Genomic DNA, 14,279 nt, shown 5'->3' with positions numbered 1-14,279 from the left:
AAAAATGTTATCATATCCTCCGAATATATAAAGGTAATTTTGACATTACGAATTACACGAGATAAGGGCTGGCTACATTTTCCCTTTGGGTGACCTTTTTTGTTTTATTGTTGGCCCCTAAATCCTTTTGAGTGGCCCCTAAAAACGCGAGTTTTTTTTTCCCCCCCGAAAAGCCAAGAAACCCTAATTTTCTTTCATTCTGAACCTAGAACCCATCAATCTCAGAAATAGAAAGAGAGAGAGAGAGAGGGACTGCTCTGATTCATCAAAAAGGGTAAATATTTCGATTAGGGTTTTAAAGATTTGGGGGTATTTTATCTTCTAATGGAGAGTACTCGTAAAGAAGTTCGTAGTGAAAGCGATGATGAAGATTACACATCTGAAGATGAAGGAACTGAAGATTATAGAAGAGGTGGTTATCATACTGTTCAAATCGGTGATACTTTTAAATCTGGTCGTTATGTGATTCAAAGTAAACTCGGTTGGGGACATTTCTCTACTGTTTGGCTTGCTTGGGATACTCTAAACTCTGTATGTTAACCCTTAATCTCTAAACCCTACTTCTTGTTTTTTTTTTTTTGTTAAATTTTATGAATTTAATTTCTTATGTGTTGCCATGAATTACAGAGATATGTAGCTTTGAAAGTTCAAAAAAGTGCTCAACATTATACGGAAGCAGCAATGGATGAGATAAAAATACTTAAACAGATAGCAGAAGGTGACCCAGATGATAAGAATTGTGTTGTTAAACTTTTGGATAATTTTAAGCATTCTGGGCCAAATGGGCAACATGTTTGTATGGTTTTTGAGTATCTGGGTGATAATCTGTTGACATTGATTAAGTATAGTGATTATAAGGGATTGCCAGTAAATATGGTTAAAGAAATTTGTTATCATATATTGATGGGTTTAGATTATTTGCACAAACAATTGTCAATCATACATACTGATCTTAAGCCAGAAAATGTATTGTTGTTATCCACAATTGACCCATCTAAGGATCCTGTAAAATGGGGTACTCCTCTTGTTGTTGCAAACAGTACTAAGGATAAATCGGTGGTTCATCCTGTGGTATTGAAGGAAAGTAAGAATTCGAATGGGGATTTGACGAAGAATCAGAAGAAGAAAATGCGGAAAAAAGCTAAACGGGTAGCTAATGGTGGTACAGGGAACGATATAGTAGAAGAAATTGAACAGGACAGGAGAACTTCTAATGGGGTGGATATGGATACTCCTGCTGATGAAATCTTGAATGAACATGGCAGTGAGGATCGTGGCCACGTTAGTTTGTCTAATGGTGAGGGGGTCAAAGATGGCCTAGAGAACAAGAAGGGACGTAGGAGAGGGAGTCGCTCAATGAGGCAAAAGTTGTTGCAATCGGCTAACGTGAAATGCAAATTGGTTGACTTTGGGAACGCTTGTTGGACTTACAAGCAATTTACAAGTGATATTCAAACAAGACAGTATAGGTGTCCTGAGGTTCTTCTTGGATCTAAATACTCCACACCAGCAGATTTATGGTCCTTCGCGTGCATTTGTTTTGAGCTAGCAACTGGGGATGTTCTCTTTGATCCTCACAGCGGGGACAACTTTGACAGGGATGAGGTATGCATATTTTGTTACTGAACATATATCACATTGGTCACTGTATTTTTGAACTTCTGTAGCAACTGCTGAGGTGGATATTAGGGGCAATTTATTTGTGTAGGATGAATTTCTTGCTTTGCTTTGCTCTATTACCTTTTGTGAGCTCTTTATATTGATTGCGGGTAATATTTGCTCATTTAATCTATATTGTTGTTTTCAAGGGTTTGTACCGTAGTAGTTATGCAAATCTATGACTATTATAATTTTGCCATTTAGCCAGTGCGTATATATCATACATGATTACAATGGCATACATGTGGATTGTCATGTCTTTCCTCATGTCCTGAGGGTGTAATAGTATAATTCTGTAACTGTAGAAAGCTGTGCATTTTGGGTCTGATAAAATCCTTTTCTAATGCCCAAAGATAGATATATCCTTTCATTTACACTTTAAAATTGTTTGAAAGTGGGCCCTTTTGTTTATATTACCTTTTTATCTCTATGTTTGTCTGTTTATTCTTCGGCCCACAACATTTTTTATGTTAACATTTATTAGGATTTTGGGTGTTTGGATACCATATATGAGTGACTTTTCGGCTTAATCAAGTTGAAAAGTCAAAAGTTAGTTTGGAAACCAAACTTTAGAATGACTTATAGAAGCAAAAAGGTATATCTTTTGTGAAGCAAAAAACATTTTCTTCTGACTCCTGCTTCTGGTTGCCAAACAGGCTCTAAGCTTCTCAGAACAGACTACAAATATTTGGCTATTTGAGGTTGGGAATAGTAAAATGTCTTATTTTTCCAATTCTCTATTTCCACCTATCTTCTTGGTCAAACTACTAGTGCTCTGAGTTCTTGAAATTGTATGACGACTAATCTATTCCCAGATAATGTGTTGTAGTCCATCTGAAGGCCCTAATTTCATAGGGAACTGTATAACTGGTACAATTGCAATGTGGGTATTTTCCATAGTATTGATACTTGGATTTTCAAATGTCAAATGCCTTGTCCTTTATGATCATCAATTGCATGTCCGACCATTGTGGAGGGATCCACTATGAGGGACATGTCAAGAGTCAAATTCAATAAGCCTACAGGAAGCAGATATATTTAAGTTCAGTGAAATGTTTTCACGGGATTTTGCCAGTAATTGTGATCTTTTGATTTTGTTGAAGGAAACATGACAAGCTGTAACACTATTCTTTTGTCATTATCTTTTAACAGGATCACTTGGCGCTGATGATGGAGCTGCTCGGAATGATGCCACGCAAGGTAAGCATGTTATCCACTATGTTCAGTAGTTTTGCGGGTTTTACCTTCTATTCTTTTGATTCATATTTGCTTAACAAAATATCTCTTTTAGATTGCTTTAGGTGGTCGGTATTCACGGGACTTTTTCAACAGACATGGAGACCTAAGACACATCCGTCGATTACGTTTCTGGCCCCTACACAAAGTTCTTGCTGAGAAATATGAATTTAGCGAGCAAGATGCAAAAGATATGGCTGACTTCCTTGCCCCCATACTAGATTTTGTCCCTGAGAAGCGGCCAACTGCAGCTCAATTGCTTCTTCATCCATGGATCTCAGCCCCTCGAGTTTCTGAACCTCCTATTCCTGCAATTGAAACCGAGTCGGAAAGTGTAAGTGTAGGTAATTCTGAGAAGGCAGAGAAGGATGATAGGGAGGCAATGGAGGTGGGAATGGGAAACATTGTCATTGATGGGGACCGTAATCTGGTTAAAGATCCCCCACCTAGTATTAAAAACCTTCCAAAGGATGGTGCTATTAGTTCATCTCGATAATTCTAGAACACTTTTTGTACTGCAACCTTGTCCCCTCCACGCGTGGCTTTATTTTCAGCCGCTTGCTTTTAGTGAGGAATGATCGCTTCCCCTTTAATTTTCGTGGCTGGGTGAGTGTGACCTAGGAATTGATATGTGCAACTTTGGGGTAGTGTGGTTCAGAACAATGATTTGTTTTCATGCTTGTGGAAAAGGTTTTCCCTGCCACTCTCTTACTTCCATTTAGTAGACACTTCAAGATCAGTCTTAGTTGTGGCACTATCAATTTTTGTATCTATGAAGAGCTTCATGTTTACACATTTCATGAAAATGGATTAACATTAAATTCCTTGATTTTTATCTCCCCGATTTATTATCTTCCATCATCTCTGCAGTACATGTTCCTATTAATCTCGTTCTTTTTTTTGTCTTCGCACCTTATACCTTTAATTAGATGTGATTGACTGCAGGTGTTATTAACTCACATTTTCCTTGATTTCTAGCTTTGTTTGCAACGCTTCTTAGTTTCTGTTGAAGAATCTGGTCCAGAAGTTTGTTGCACCGTCTGATGCTGTGTGTTTAACAGTAAAGATCTGTTTGAATGAATTAGTAAATTTGCCTGCATCAGCAATATTGAATTGGCCTTGCATTAATCACATGAAGATCGGATAAATACGGATAACAGCCTTTCCAGAAGAATGATGGTTAAATTGTCAGTGTCAGAAGATCAACCAAACTAACAGTCTTTTCCACCTTATCTCTGTGCAAGTCATGGGTCTGAAGATTAGCCCAGAACCAATGCAGAATCTGCAGATAAATCACATCATCAGTTAGTGGGTTTATGCCAATTATGGTGTGCGGATTAATTCAAAAATGAATTTTTGTATTTATATCTGGGAATAAAGGGGCTTCTTGGACAATCAAGAGGCGCCAAACAAACATTTACAGGACATGAAAACTTACAGAACCTTCGCAAACCTTTAATCTAAAACAAAAGAATCTAATGCTGTAAAATTACAATGGAGTGATCATGGAAATGATGCGTTAACAAGTAGCTACCATATACATTCCAGATCTTTTATTAGCTTCATATATGGAATTGGTTTAGGGTGTTGCCTTGGTCAATCAGCAATTAACCAATATCCCCTTTGTAAACTGTCATATCTACTAGTTCCTTCATTGCTGACATTTTTAATGCATCGTCTAACTGCAAAACGCGAGAAATCCCATGTATTCATGATTATGAATCATATAAAGGCTCTTCTCAATGCCAACCACCCCTGTAAAAATGACAACTATACCTTAGAAGCATAAACCACAGCACAACAATGTATGGGGAGAGTGAATTTGCTGTGATAATTACCCATTGTTAAAGCGCTCGCGAAGATGACAGCTGAAAGAATGAAGACTATGACTGAAGCTCTTTTTAACAACAGCACTAATTTTCTTACGAAAAATTGTCCCCAAAATCCAGCCGCTACTGATACTGCAACGAGAAACAAGGCTGCAGTATGGAAGTTATAGGTATCAGTACTGAGATAAGCATAGAAACCGCTGATGTGAAGTATAAGATGGATGCTAAACGTACCGTATGGGATGGGAAATCTACCCAAGAAGTAAAACTCGATTACAGACAGGGATGATGAAAACATCATAACAAATGTGGCCGTCGCACTAGCAACCTACGAGTCAATGAAAATATGAAATCATAAACATGTATTACTTGTTCACTCAATCTATCAATTCTGTCTTGAGAAATACCGCATACAAATTCATAAACATCACAAAGTTAAATCCTTTACTTGTAAGCGTTTATAGTATAACCAGGGCTTCCTAAAAGGCTAAAAGAAATTTTCCGTTTCAGTTTACACAAGGAAATTTATGACCACCTACATCATTGCGCTAACCGCTACAAAAGGGATTCATTTGATGACTTATAAGACATGTTCAGCCTTTCACGCTTATGGTTAGTATTGAAAGGTATATTGAATATATGCTGCAAAAGCTTACCTGTGGAATGACACCAAGTTCAAGAAGGAGAGGACCCAGAATGAAGCCTCCACCAGAGCCTAAGAGACCACCAACTGTACCTCCTAAGAGACCAGCAAAGGCACAAAATGCAAGTTGCAGTGCACTCCATTGTATTGTCGCTTCACAAACAGATTCCATGTTCCCATTCGTTCTTCTTTCCTTGCTCTCTTTATACAGTTTCACTGCTTCAAAACCATATACAACCAATGCCACAGGAATCTGAAGGAAAACGTAAAACATAGAAAATTTTACCAATCCACCAACAAGATTTAATCAATTAGAAACTCTGATCAAAGGAAACAACTGTTGTGTTTTTTACCTGCATGAAGTTAAGTACCCAGTACCATAAACTGCATTCCTTTGTGAAATTCTGCCAACAAAAACAAAATGGAGCAGAGATACTGAGTTTATAGCCTAAGTGGAGCTATATTGCACAAGCTTCATACAGTAGAATTCAAGCTTGACTTGTTTCTTAGCAAGTCAAATGTGTGACTAGCCAATTTACAGCATCAGTTGAATCAAGATAAAGAGAACAAACAAAAATCGATCGAAACTAAAGCTCACCTTGATGACTTGAAGAAGTAAAAAAGAAATCCAAACAATCATTAGCACGAAAATTCCTTTCCATCTTAAGTTGGATTTTAGTATTTCCTACAAGTTCAAGTACATGTATAAGTACAAGAATTTCAAAATCAAAGACCATCTCAAGTTTTTATAGTATTTCCTGCAAGTTCAAATACATGTATAAGTATAAGAATTTCAAAATCAAAGACTTAAGGCTAGTTTAGTTGAAACTTACTAATCCAGATTTCTCTTCTTGGGGAACTAGCAAATCATAGTCTGCATCAATATGAACTGCAACCAATGCACAAACAGACATATTAACAAATGTCAAACAAACCCCGTTTTTTCGACAAAACTGAGGTTTAATTTTTTCATAACAAAATAGCATAACAGGGTTATTAAGATTTCTTACTTGAGTTGCTTTGTGCTTCTTGTTGTTTCACATATTCTTGCTGATAAAGAAGAACACAGTAAAAACACACAAAGTTAGTAAAAAAACTACTTTTTTGACACCAACAATTAAACCATTTTGCAAGTGTCTGAAAAAGATTTAAGTACATTTAAGATTGTCTCTTGCTTCCACATCTCGATTCCTTTCACGAACGATCTCAACGATGTTCCTATTTAAGATCAATAAGAACATTATTACTCGTACTATGTATGTGTGGGTTACAGAATTGATAAAAACGAAAGCCGAAATCATTCAAGTAAGAAAATTTTAATTACCCACAAAAAGAATGATAATAAGAATGGTGATTAACCAGAATGGGAAAACAACACTGAGTGCAACACCAAATGTAATGCCTAACATTAACATTGGTTGAAAGAGCAAAGCAAGATCATAATCAATAATTGGTACTTCTTTTGTTGGATGTGGTACTCTTAGATTATACCAAACTGATGATGTTGATGCACCCATTATCATACCTGCAACATATACACCATCAATCAACACAATACAATACAAAACCCATATCCAATTTAGTCCCTTTTTTTTGTTTGGTATTGGACTGAAAAAACAGAGAGACAGAGACAGGAGTTAGGAGTGTGTACACTTGGAAAGCGCAGCAGCAGATTTGGTATCAAAACCAACAACCAAATTGAGCATAGGAACAAAGATCCCACCACCACCAACACCACCAACGGTGCCAAAAGCAGAACCAAAGAATCCAATAGCAGTAGCCAATATGACCCTCCAATTAAATGCCAATTTCTGCAGTAGACATCAACAAAAAAATAATTTATTTTTAGGATTGCACAGATTAAGCAAATGAAATATAAATAGAGAGATATAAGAGACATACAGGCCAAACTCTGTCACTAGTTCCCAGACCATTACTCAAACTCAATCCATCTTTAGAATTATGATTTAAGGAGAGATTGCTATTTGGATTAGTGATGAAGAACGTTGCAAGAATAGCTACTGAGAACCCAGAGATTAGATACAAAATAAAACCTCTTGTTGCCATTTCTATCTCTCTGAGTCCCCCTCTCTTCTCTTCTCTTCTCTTCTCTTCTCTTTCTAGAGTCTAGTTTGTTGCAAGAATGGTGGCTACAACAGAAATGGATTATGACATATATATACATAACCCATGGAGATTATGACAAAGCAATATTAAATTGTTTTTGATCGGCCGATGACAAGACAATATAAGTACAGGAGTAATTGAGGTATCTCTATATGGTAGGAGGAGTAAACAGGGCGTGCACATGCGTTAATTGCGTTGTTTAGAGAAATTATAGGCGTTTACAAGTGATAAGACATGTTATGACACATTGCATTAAGTATATTACTATAAACAGGGTGGAATATTCAAACTTTTAACAGTAAATACTCGTTAGCATTTAAGAGACGTTTCTTTACTGACCAGTCCATATTAATTATAGATAGTCAATATTGAAATTAAGGAAAGAATTTGAAAATCAAAAAACGATCGGAAAATATCAGTGGATTTGTTCATTGTACTCATCCTAGGCCGCCGGAAGACATCCTCATGCCAAATGGGGTTCGAGCGGGAAAATGTGCACGGTTCAACATGAATGCAGGCTTATAAAATTGAAGTCTTCAACTGCTACACCTTTGAATTATACGCAGGGTGAAACTCGTGTCCATCAAAAAAGAACAGTATGCACGAGTAAAACGAGATGAGCGCGATTAGGCATTGTTCTAGTAGCATCCAGTATAAATGGAGGCTTTTTTTCTGGAAAACTTGCTCCTGGTGTAGTGATCGTAAATGTAGCATACAAATAGCGTGTCAAATGAGTACGTGGGAAATAAACATTGGAAGTTACAATTCTAAGTATGATATTTTCATGGAAATTAATGATCAGAAACTGTCAAGATCATGTTTACATAAGATGATAAGCATGTTCAATTTTCAGAGCAAACCCTTGGACATTTTGATAAGTCTTGCAATACTCAATCAGAACAGTCTACCTCATGTGTACATAAGCATAGCTCATACTATAGTACTAAAACTGAATAATTGTACTTGGTTACGCACACACTCAATCAGATTCCTTCTCTAAGATGGCTAACTTCGAAGATAGACATCTAGAAGTATTGTGCTTAGTCACAAATTAATTTATTTTTTAATGATAAACCTTCATGTGAAGAAAGGCCTGCTCCCTACACTGACCGAGCCTCTGGGCACATTTAATTCCGCCATATCGTGTTTACCGAGCTACTGACTCGATTATTAGGCGGGGTAAGGGTCACATCCTGGATGTATGGTCATTACATCTTAGAGTGAAACCATATTGAATCAATTTCTAAAAAACTGAAGGTATGTTGGAAAATATTTTCTTCTCTATTTTTGAATGCTTAAAACTGGCGTTCTTGTACAACTTTAGGTTGTGAGACCATCAACTATATGCATGCCACTTAAACCAGATAACCACCAAAATCTACCAAATCTTACATTCCTTACTACTTTATTAAAACCATGGAGACTGTTTGGTATGAAATCTTGAATGGCAAATAGCACTAGCAAGTCGCAATAGTTGCACATTCCTTGCTGTATATCAAACCTAATCAATTCATCGTGCAACACAAGAATTTAGTTTGATCCAAACACGTCTTTCTTTTTTCTTTTTTATTTATTTGGAAACTGAATCACATAGTACACTATCACGAAAATTTCTTCAACAAAAATAAATTGCATCTGAAAAGAGATTACAGTTGACTTCTTCTGATGATCTGATCTGAGAGATACACCTGGAAAATTCTATCCTAGGTTTTAATACAATTTTATTACTGAATATTCTTATACTGTTCAAAATTCAAACTTCATATATACTGATACTGCAATAGTGGCAATTAATAAATTGAGAATAGAGGTTGGCATGACACTCATCCATGAAGCATCAACAATGTGATATGGATTCGACTGATTCTATAATTTCTCGGACACACTAAGATTACATATTATTATATTTGTTAAAATACAATATTTGTTCATTATTTAGATCTAACTTAGAAATAATATGAATCCAAAAAAAAAAAAAAAAAAAAACAATTCCAGGCTCTCAGGATTTCAAGACGGAAATAGTTAATTTACACACAAACTTGCCTATTTTTTAGAAACGAAGGTTGTATGGTACTTGAAAAATAGCTGCTTACTCCATCATCATTTAAGTTTTATGACAAAAAATTGGTATCAGCGCGAAAACCATCTTTCTGGCAAGAATAGAATCAGTGCTGTAGCGGTATCTGTTTTAAAGTCTGCAGAATCGAGTGCTGGTTTGTTTGTAAAAGTTCCCATTTCACAGCATTTCATTTATTTATGCAAGGGATTCAACCTTGAATCCTAATAAGGTCCAGTTGAACCAATCAAACAAATATCGTGGTAGTAGATATATAAGGCACTGTCTTTCAATCCACTATGCTTTAACTTGGTAGTACTTTAGCTTACAAAGAAAAGAAAAAAATTTAAATAAAATAACAAAGATTCAAGGGAACAGGGGGAGGGGGGAACCCAAAAGAGATCTCTGGTTTCCACTAATTGATCACAAGTTAAAATGATAAAAGTACACCACAAACGGGGTCAAAATTCTGAGGGAAATTTTTTCTGGTAATAGAAGTTCTTGAATAATTAGGACACAGCTGCCTTTTTACGGGCAAATCGTGCTAGGGCTTTAGGGAGCTGAACTTCAGTTACTTTCAGTTTCTTTCTAGATTCTTCCTCCTTCATTTGCTGATCCAAGTAAGGTCTTTTAGCTTTCATGATACTTTCCTGCTTCTTGCTTTCTATCTTACTTGGCTTGCTCCTTCCCTTTGTTTTCTTCTTTCGTGGAGCAAGTTTGACAGCAACAACAGCATCTTCTTTTTCAGCCTCCAGCTCCTTTTGAGATGGTTGTTCTTTCTTCCTTGCTGGCTTCAATGTTCCTATCTTCGTGGGGTTCAACATGACTGTTTCAGGGGGTAGTTTGTCAAGAAGGGCTTTAATCTCCTTCTCCCTTCTCTGTTTTTTAGTTTCAAACGGATTTGCTACGAATGTATCGAAGTTAGCTTCTCCAGATCCAGGAACTAAAATAGTGGAAATACCCATGGTGTGTCCAAGGCATAGAACATCCTCATAGGGCTGGAACTTCGCTTCTCCCACCTGATACCCTTTAGCTATATCATGAGTCATGTAACGACCATAATATTGGTCCCCATTATCCTTCCAAATTTGCACACGAGATCCGTTTCCAATAGCAAGCAAACCATTCTGACTGAAGTCCAAGGTATTAGCATGACGAAAGTAAGTCTTTAGAACTTCGAATTTTCTCAAATCCCAAAGCTTAATTTTACCATCCAACGCTGATGTAGCCATTAGGTTACCTCCAGGGTGGTGCGCAATGGCAGAGATGCGCCCGTTATGGCACTGCATTTTGACTAGAGGAACGGCACTAGTGGGCTTCCACATAGTGACTTTACCACATGAGTGACCCAACCCCACAACAGCATTGAATGGATTCACCTGCATTACATCACAACGGCCGAGACCTGTTCGAAAGTTTGAAACCATAAACCCCGTAGTGACATCTTGGTAGCGAAGTTGTCCAAATTTGTTTATTGTTGCCAAGAGGAAATGATTTCTCAGAAACTGAAGCTTCTGCACTGCCCCATGTTCCTGAACATTGATTCAAAGTCCAAATATTAATAATCAACAGCTATGAGAGCAATCCATTGAGGCATGCAAAAGAGAAAGAGTGAATAACAATAGGAGCATGATAAAGCAAACCTTAATACAGTGGAGTTCTATGCCATGATTATTGTAAATATATGTGTACCTGTCACAGAAAGAGTACTTCGTGAAACATTGCTCAAAGATGAAGAAGCTATTCATGAGAAGCGGGAAAAATTCTATAAATTTCAGATCATAACCTGAGTAGTTTTAATGAGATTTACAATTGAGACTATATTAATTGGAAAAAAAACAGACATTTAAATAAACTTTGAGTGCTTTTAAACAGGTTCCTTTCAACGCGTACATAATTGAAAGATAAGAAAAAAAAAGCTTTACTTTTTCTGTGCTGCAGCAAAATATAGCTCATTGTGGAAGAACGCAACATCACGTACAGTTTCCCTGACCTAAATCAATCAACTCAAACGTTATTGTAGGAACAAAAATAAAATTTCAAATTCTTTGGGATCTTGTCAATGTTATAACAGGTTAGTTTACTAAAGAACTAAACAACTAATGCTACCAGAACCTACCTGAAACTCTTTGATCTGTTTTAAAGTTTGTGTGTCTATGATTGCTAGGTGACCCTTTCGTCCTGCCATAGCCATATAACGACCATTTGCGGTATAGTCCATTGTGTATGGACCAAGTACTGCACAGTAAAGAGTATTGCTGTTAAAACTTGGACCATATGCAATAATAATCACAGCAAAATAATACAGTAAGAAACTAATTCCCACAACAAGGAATCAACAAAAGTTTATTTTTTTTTTTTGGCAAAATTCAAGAAACATTTACTGATAATAACACGAGAACGGGGGTAGGATGGATGTTTCGGTACAATATACAGTAATGAAAAATATAGGCAAGACCTAGTGGTATGTCAAAAGTATTAAAACATCACAAGAATCACTTCTTGCCTAGTAGATGAGACTTCCAAGAGAGCAATCATTTGGTTCACATTGAACCAACCAGTTAAAAGTGCAACTGTGACAGTTTAATGACGTGATTGTTTTTCCATGCACAAAAAGAAAACAATGCCTATCCTAAATGCTCAACTGATCGGATAAACAGAAAAACAGGCTAGTCATCTATAATGATACCAACCTGGTAAGACCAAATCCATTGCCTTCTTTGAGCTTAACAGATCTACACTACGGACGATATCTTGATTTTTATAATTCCACGTCTTCTCCATCCCTTCAGCCTCCAAATAGCCTGTGTTAACTGAATTCAGCCACTAGGAGTACATTTTCAGAATGTCAGCCCAAAATGTAATTAAATAAACTTGTAGTTATGCCTATTAGACTATTCAAAAGAAATTTTTGAGAAAGAAGAACAGAACCTTCTCAGCCTTTGCAGCAACATTTGCAGATTGGCCAATCAACTCTTCTCTAACGGCAAGTTGACCTCTCAGCTTCTTATCTTTTAAACCCTGAATGTCATAAATATAAGAGTACCAAACCTCTTTTTGAGAAGAAGCAATAGCAAACAAAAAATGCTACAGGGACAGTGACGGTTGAGATCCCATACATGCATGGCCAGTTGGCCACAATGTCCCAAACGAAGTGCATAAAGCACTCCATAAAAGCTAAATGGAAATAAATGAAATACAATAATCAACATCCTACCTCCAACTTAACACCATCACCTCGTTGATACTTTTTTTGCTTCAACTCGAGCTCATTCTTCAAATCGAGCTCATGCTTCAAATCCAGCTCATCTGTCCTTTTATAAAGGGCGTCTAAGTCATCCATCATCTCCTGCAAATTGGAATCAAATCCCACAACTCCAATAAGTATCTTTCATAATATAACAGAAACAAGGAATACCAACATTAGTGCTTCAATAATGAAATAAGCTCAACAATGTATCAACAACACCAACTACAAATTACCAAAAACAGTTTATTTCAACTTAATAAACATATCAAGTTAAGTTCAAAAGCAATTAAAAACCCCAATAATCATAAATTAAACTACCAAACCTTAACAATCATTGTAAGATGTACAATGAGTTAAAAATCAGCAAACAAACCTTATCAATAGAGCGAATAACTTGTTGAGGTTTAGTTTCTTCCTCTTCTTCTAATATCGACATCTTTGCCTATCACACCATAAAAGAGCTTTATTATTAGCATAAAAATCCAGTATTACTAAATCCATTCAAAACCCTAAATATATCATTAAATTGACAGATTTTTCACGAAATAGGACTCGTGAGAATGACTTACCCAATTACTTCTTTGTTTGTTGAGTGTAAACTGAAATTTTAGGGTTTTGGTAGTTAGTCTTCTAGATCACTGTCTTCTGTGATGTAATTACGGGAAGCAGAAGAAAAAAAAGTGAAGGGAGGATGCAAAAGGTTTATTCAGGGGTTAGGGCCTTACGATTTTCTCATTTGTCTCTCATTATTTATGGAGTTGGTGTATTACGTTTTTGACCTTCTTATTCTCGCTAATTCCACCCCAAACAACTCTCGATACACTTCAACTACCGTCTAGTACTGCCTCTGTGCTCACCAGTCGCAAACCATTCTGTATATGATCCAGAAAATGTCGTTCACCTTCTATACATTTTTGAGAAATCTATGTTTCCAATTATTCAAGACTTTGAAGAGACAGAAGAAATCAAGAAATTGAATGAAAGAAAATTATTACATGAAATTATTGTTAAAAGCTTTTGTCTCTCTCAGACAGGCTATTAATACAGTAATCATAAAACACTAAAACCAATAACTCTGTCAATTCGGTGGAACTGACAGTTTATATGATAATAGTCAACTGACTTTGACCAATCTTATTTGGCTATACTTATGCGCCCCTCTCAAACTGATAGTAGAAACATTAATCAGTTTGAAGTGCTAAAACAATCTTGTAACAAACATCAAAGCACTCAACTCTCAAGGAGGAGAAAACAAAAGACAATCACTAAGAAAGCAAAACTGAGTAGTAAAGCTGTAAAAAAGGAAAGTTGTCTAAGTTGGGAACTTAGAAGTGTCTGCAAGAGGTGTAATAGCATACAACAAATTTTGAGCAGAAGAAGTAGTCTCTGTAGAAGTTGATGAAGTAATCTCTGAAGTATTTGTTGATGAAGACAAACCCATTAGTTGATATAGCAAGGAAGCAAAAATAGGTGCACATA

General features: G+C 36.4%; 3 protein-coding genes across 4 annotated transcripts; 1 reads left to right on the top strand and 2 right to left on the bottom strand.

Moving 5' to 3' along the window:
* The first annotated feature begins 203 nt into the window (after positions 1-203).
* On the top strand, positions 204-3,753 carry LOC113310762 (SRSF protein kinase 2-like). Its single transcript, XM_026559535.1, has 4 exons — positions 204-531; positions 628-1,605; positions 2,812-2,859; positions 2,951-3,753. Exons 1-4 carry the CDS (start codon positions 325-327, stop codon positions 3,389-3,391), a joined length of 1,674 nt encoding a protein of 557 aa, XP_026415320.1. The 5' UTR covers positions 204-324; the 3' UTR covers positions 3,392-3,753.
* Positions 3,754-4,208: 455 nt separating this feature from the next.
* LOC113313335 (sulfite exporter TauE/SafE family protein 4-like) lies at positions 4,209-7,497 on the bottom strand. The gene is made up of 12 exons (XM_026562101.1): positions 7,270-7,497; positions 7,019-7,178; positions 6,692-6,892; positions 6,524-6,585; positions 6,378-6,417; positions 6,201-6,256; positions 5,966-6,052; positions 5,721-5,771; positions 5,381-5,620; positions 4,959-5,052; positions 4,734-4,874; positions 4,209-4,650 (listed from the first exon to the last, which is right to left on the bottom strand). The coding sequence occupies exons 1-12, from the start codon at positions 7,432-7,434 to the stop codon at positions 4,574-4,576; spliced, it is 1,374 nt and encodes a 457-aa protein (XP_026417886.1). The 5' UTR covers positions 7,435-7,497; the 3' UTR covers positions 4,209-4,573.
* A 2,297-nt stretch (positions 7,498-9,794) lies between these two features.
* Positions 9,795-13,514, bottom strand: LOC113311827 (probable U3 small nucleolar RNA-associated protein 7). Of its 2 annotated transcripts, XM_026560625.1 has the most exons (9): positions 13,370-13,514; positions 13,174-13,242; positions 12,768-12,899; positions 12,482-12,571; positions 12,244-12,376; positions 11,670-11,788; positions 11,476-11,543; positions 11,194-11,242; positions 9,795-11,082 (listed from the first exon to the last, which is right to left on the bottom strand). In XM_026560625.1, the coding sequence occupies exons 2-9, from the start codon at positions 13,234-13,236 to the stop codon at positions 10,060-10,062; spliced, it is 1,677 nt and encodes a 558-aa protein (XP_026416410.1). In that variant the 5' UTR covers positions 13,237-13,242; positions 13,370-13,514; the 3' UTR covers positions 9,795-10,059. The 2 variants fall into 2 exon arrangements, with proteins under 2 accessions (XP_026416410.1, XP_026416412.1); XM_026560627.1 differs by lacking the exons at positions 12,768-12,899; positions 13,174-13,242; positions 13,370-13,514 and having other exon boundaries at positions 12,244-12,363.
* Between the last annotated feature and the right edge of the window lie 765 nt (positions 13,515-14,279).

Source organism: Papaver somniferum, chromosome 9, assembly GCF_003573695.1.
Source record: "Papaver somniferum cultivar HN1 chromosome 9, ASM357369v1, whole genome shotgun sequence".
NCBI lineage: Eukaryota > Viridiplantae > Streptophyta > Magnoliopsida > Ranunculales > Papaveraceae > Papaver > Papaver somniferum.
Note: the sequence above shows the minus strand (reverse complement) of the source record. Positions and strands in the feature narration are given on the sequence as shown.

What these genes read in the sequence shown, in the direction of transcription:
- LOC113310762 (XM_026559535.1), top strand. Translation starts at nt 325, where the DNA reads ATGGAGAGTACTCGTAAAGAAGTTCGTAGTGAAAGCGATGATGAAGAT. An exon ending in ACAACTTTGACAGGGATGAG is followed by an intron (nt 1,606 to 2,811) that starts GTATGCATATTT and finishes ATCTTTTAACAG; the next exon opens with GATCACTTGGCGCTGATGAT. An exon ending in TCGGAATGATGCCACGCAAG is followed by an intron (nt 2,860 to 2,950) that starts GTAAGCATGTTA and finishes TATCTCTTTTAG; the next exon opens with ATTGCTTTAGGTGGTCGGTA.
- LOC113313335 (XM_026562101.1), bottom strand. Translation starts at nt 7,434, where the DNA reads ATGGCAACAAGAGGTTTTATTTTGTATCTAATCTCTGGGTTCTCAGTA. An exon ending in AGAAGCACAAAGCAACTCAA is followed by an intron (nt 6,257 to 6,377) that starts GTAAGAAATCTT and finishes CATTGGTTGCAG; the next exon opens with TTCATATTGATGCAGACTAT. An exon ending in TAGATTTCCCATCCCATACG is followed by an intron (nt 4,875 to 4,958) that starts GTACGTTTAGCA and finishes TCCATACTGCAG; the next exon opens with CCTTGTTTCTCGTTGCAGTA.
- LOC113311827 (XM_026560625.1), bottom strand. Translation starts at nt 13,236, where the DNA reads ATGTCGATATTAGAAGAAGAGGAAGAAACTAAACCTCAACAAGTTATT. An exon ending in TTATTCGCTCTATTGATAAG is followed by an intron (nt 12,900 to 13,173) that starts GTTTGTTTGCTG and finishes TCCAATTTGCAG; the next exon opens with GAGATGATGGATGACTTAGA. An exon ending in TTTGCTGCAGCACAGAAAAA is followed by an intron (nt 11,243 to 11,475) that starts GTAAAGCTTTTT and finishes TTTCTGTGACAG; the next exon opens with GTACACATATATTTACAATA.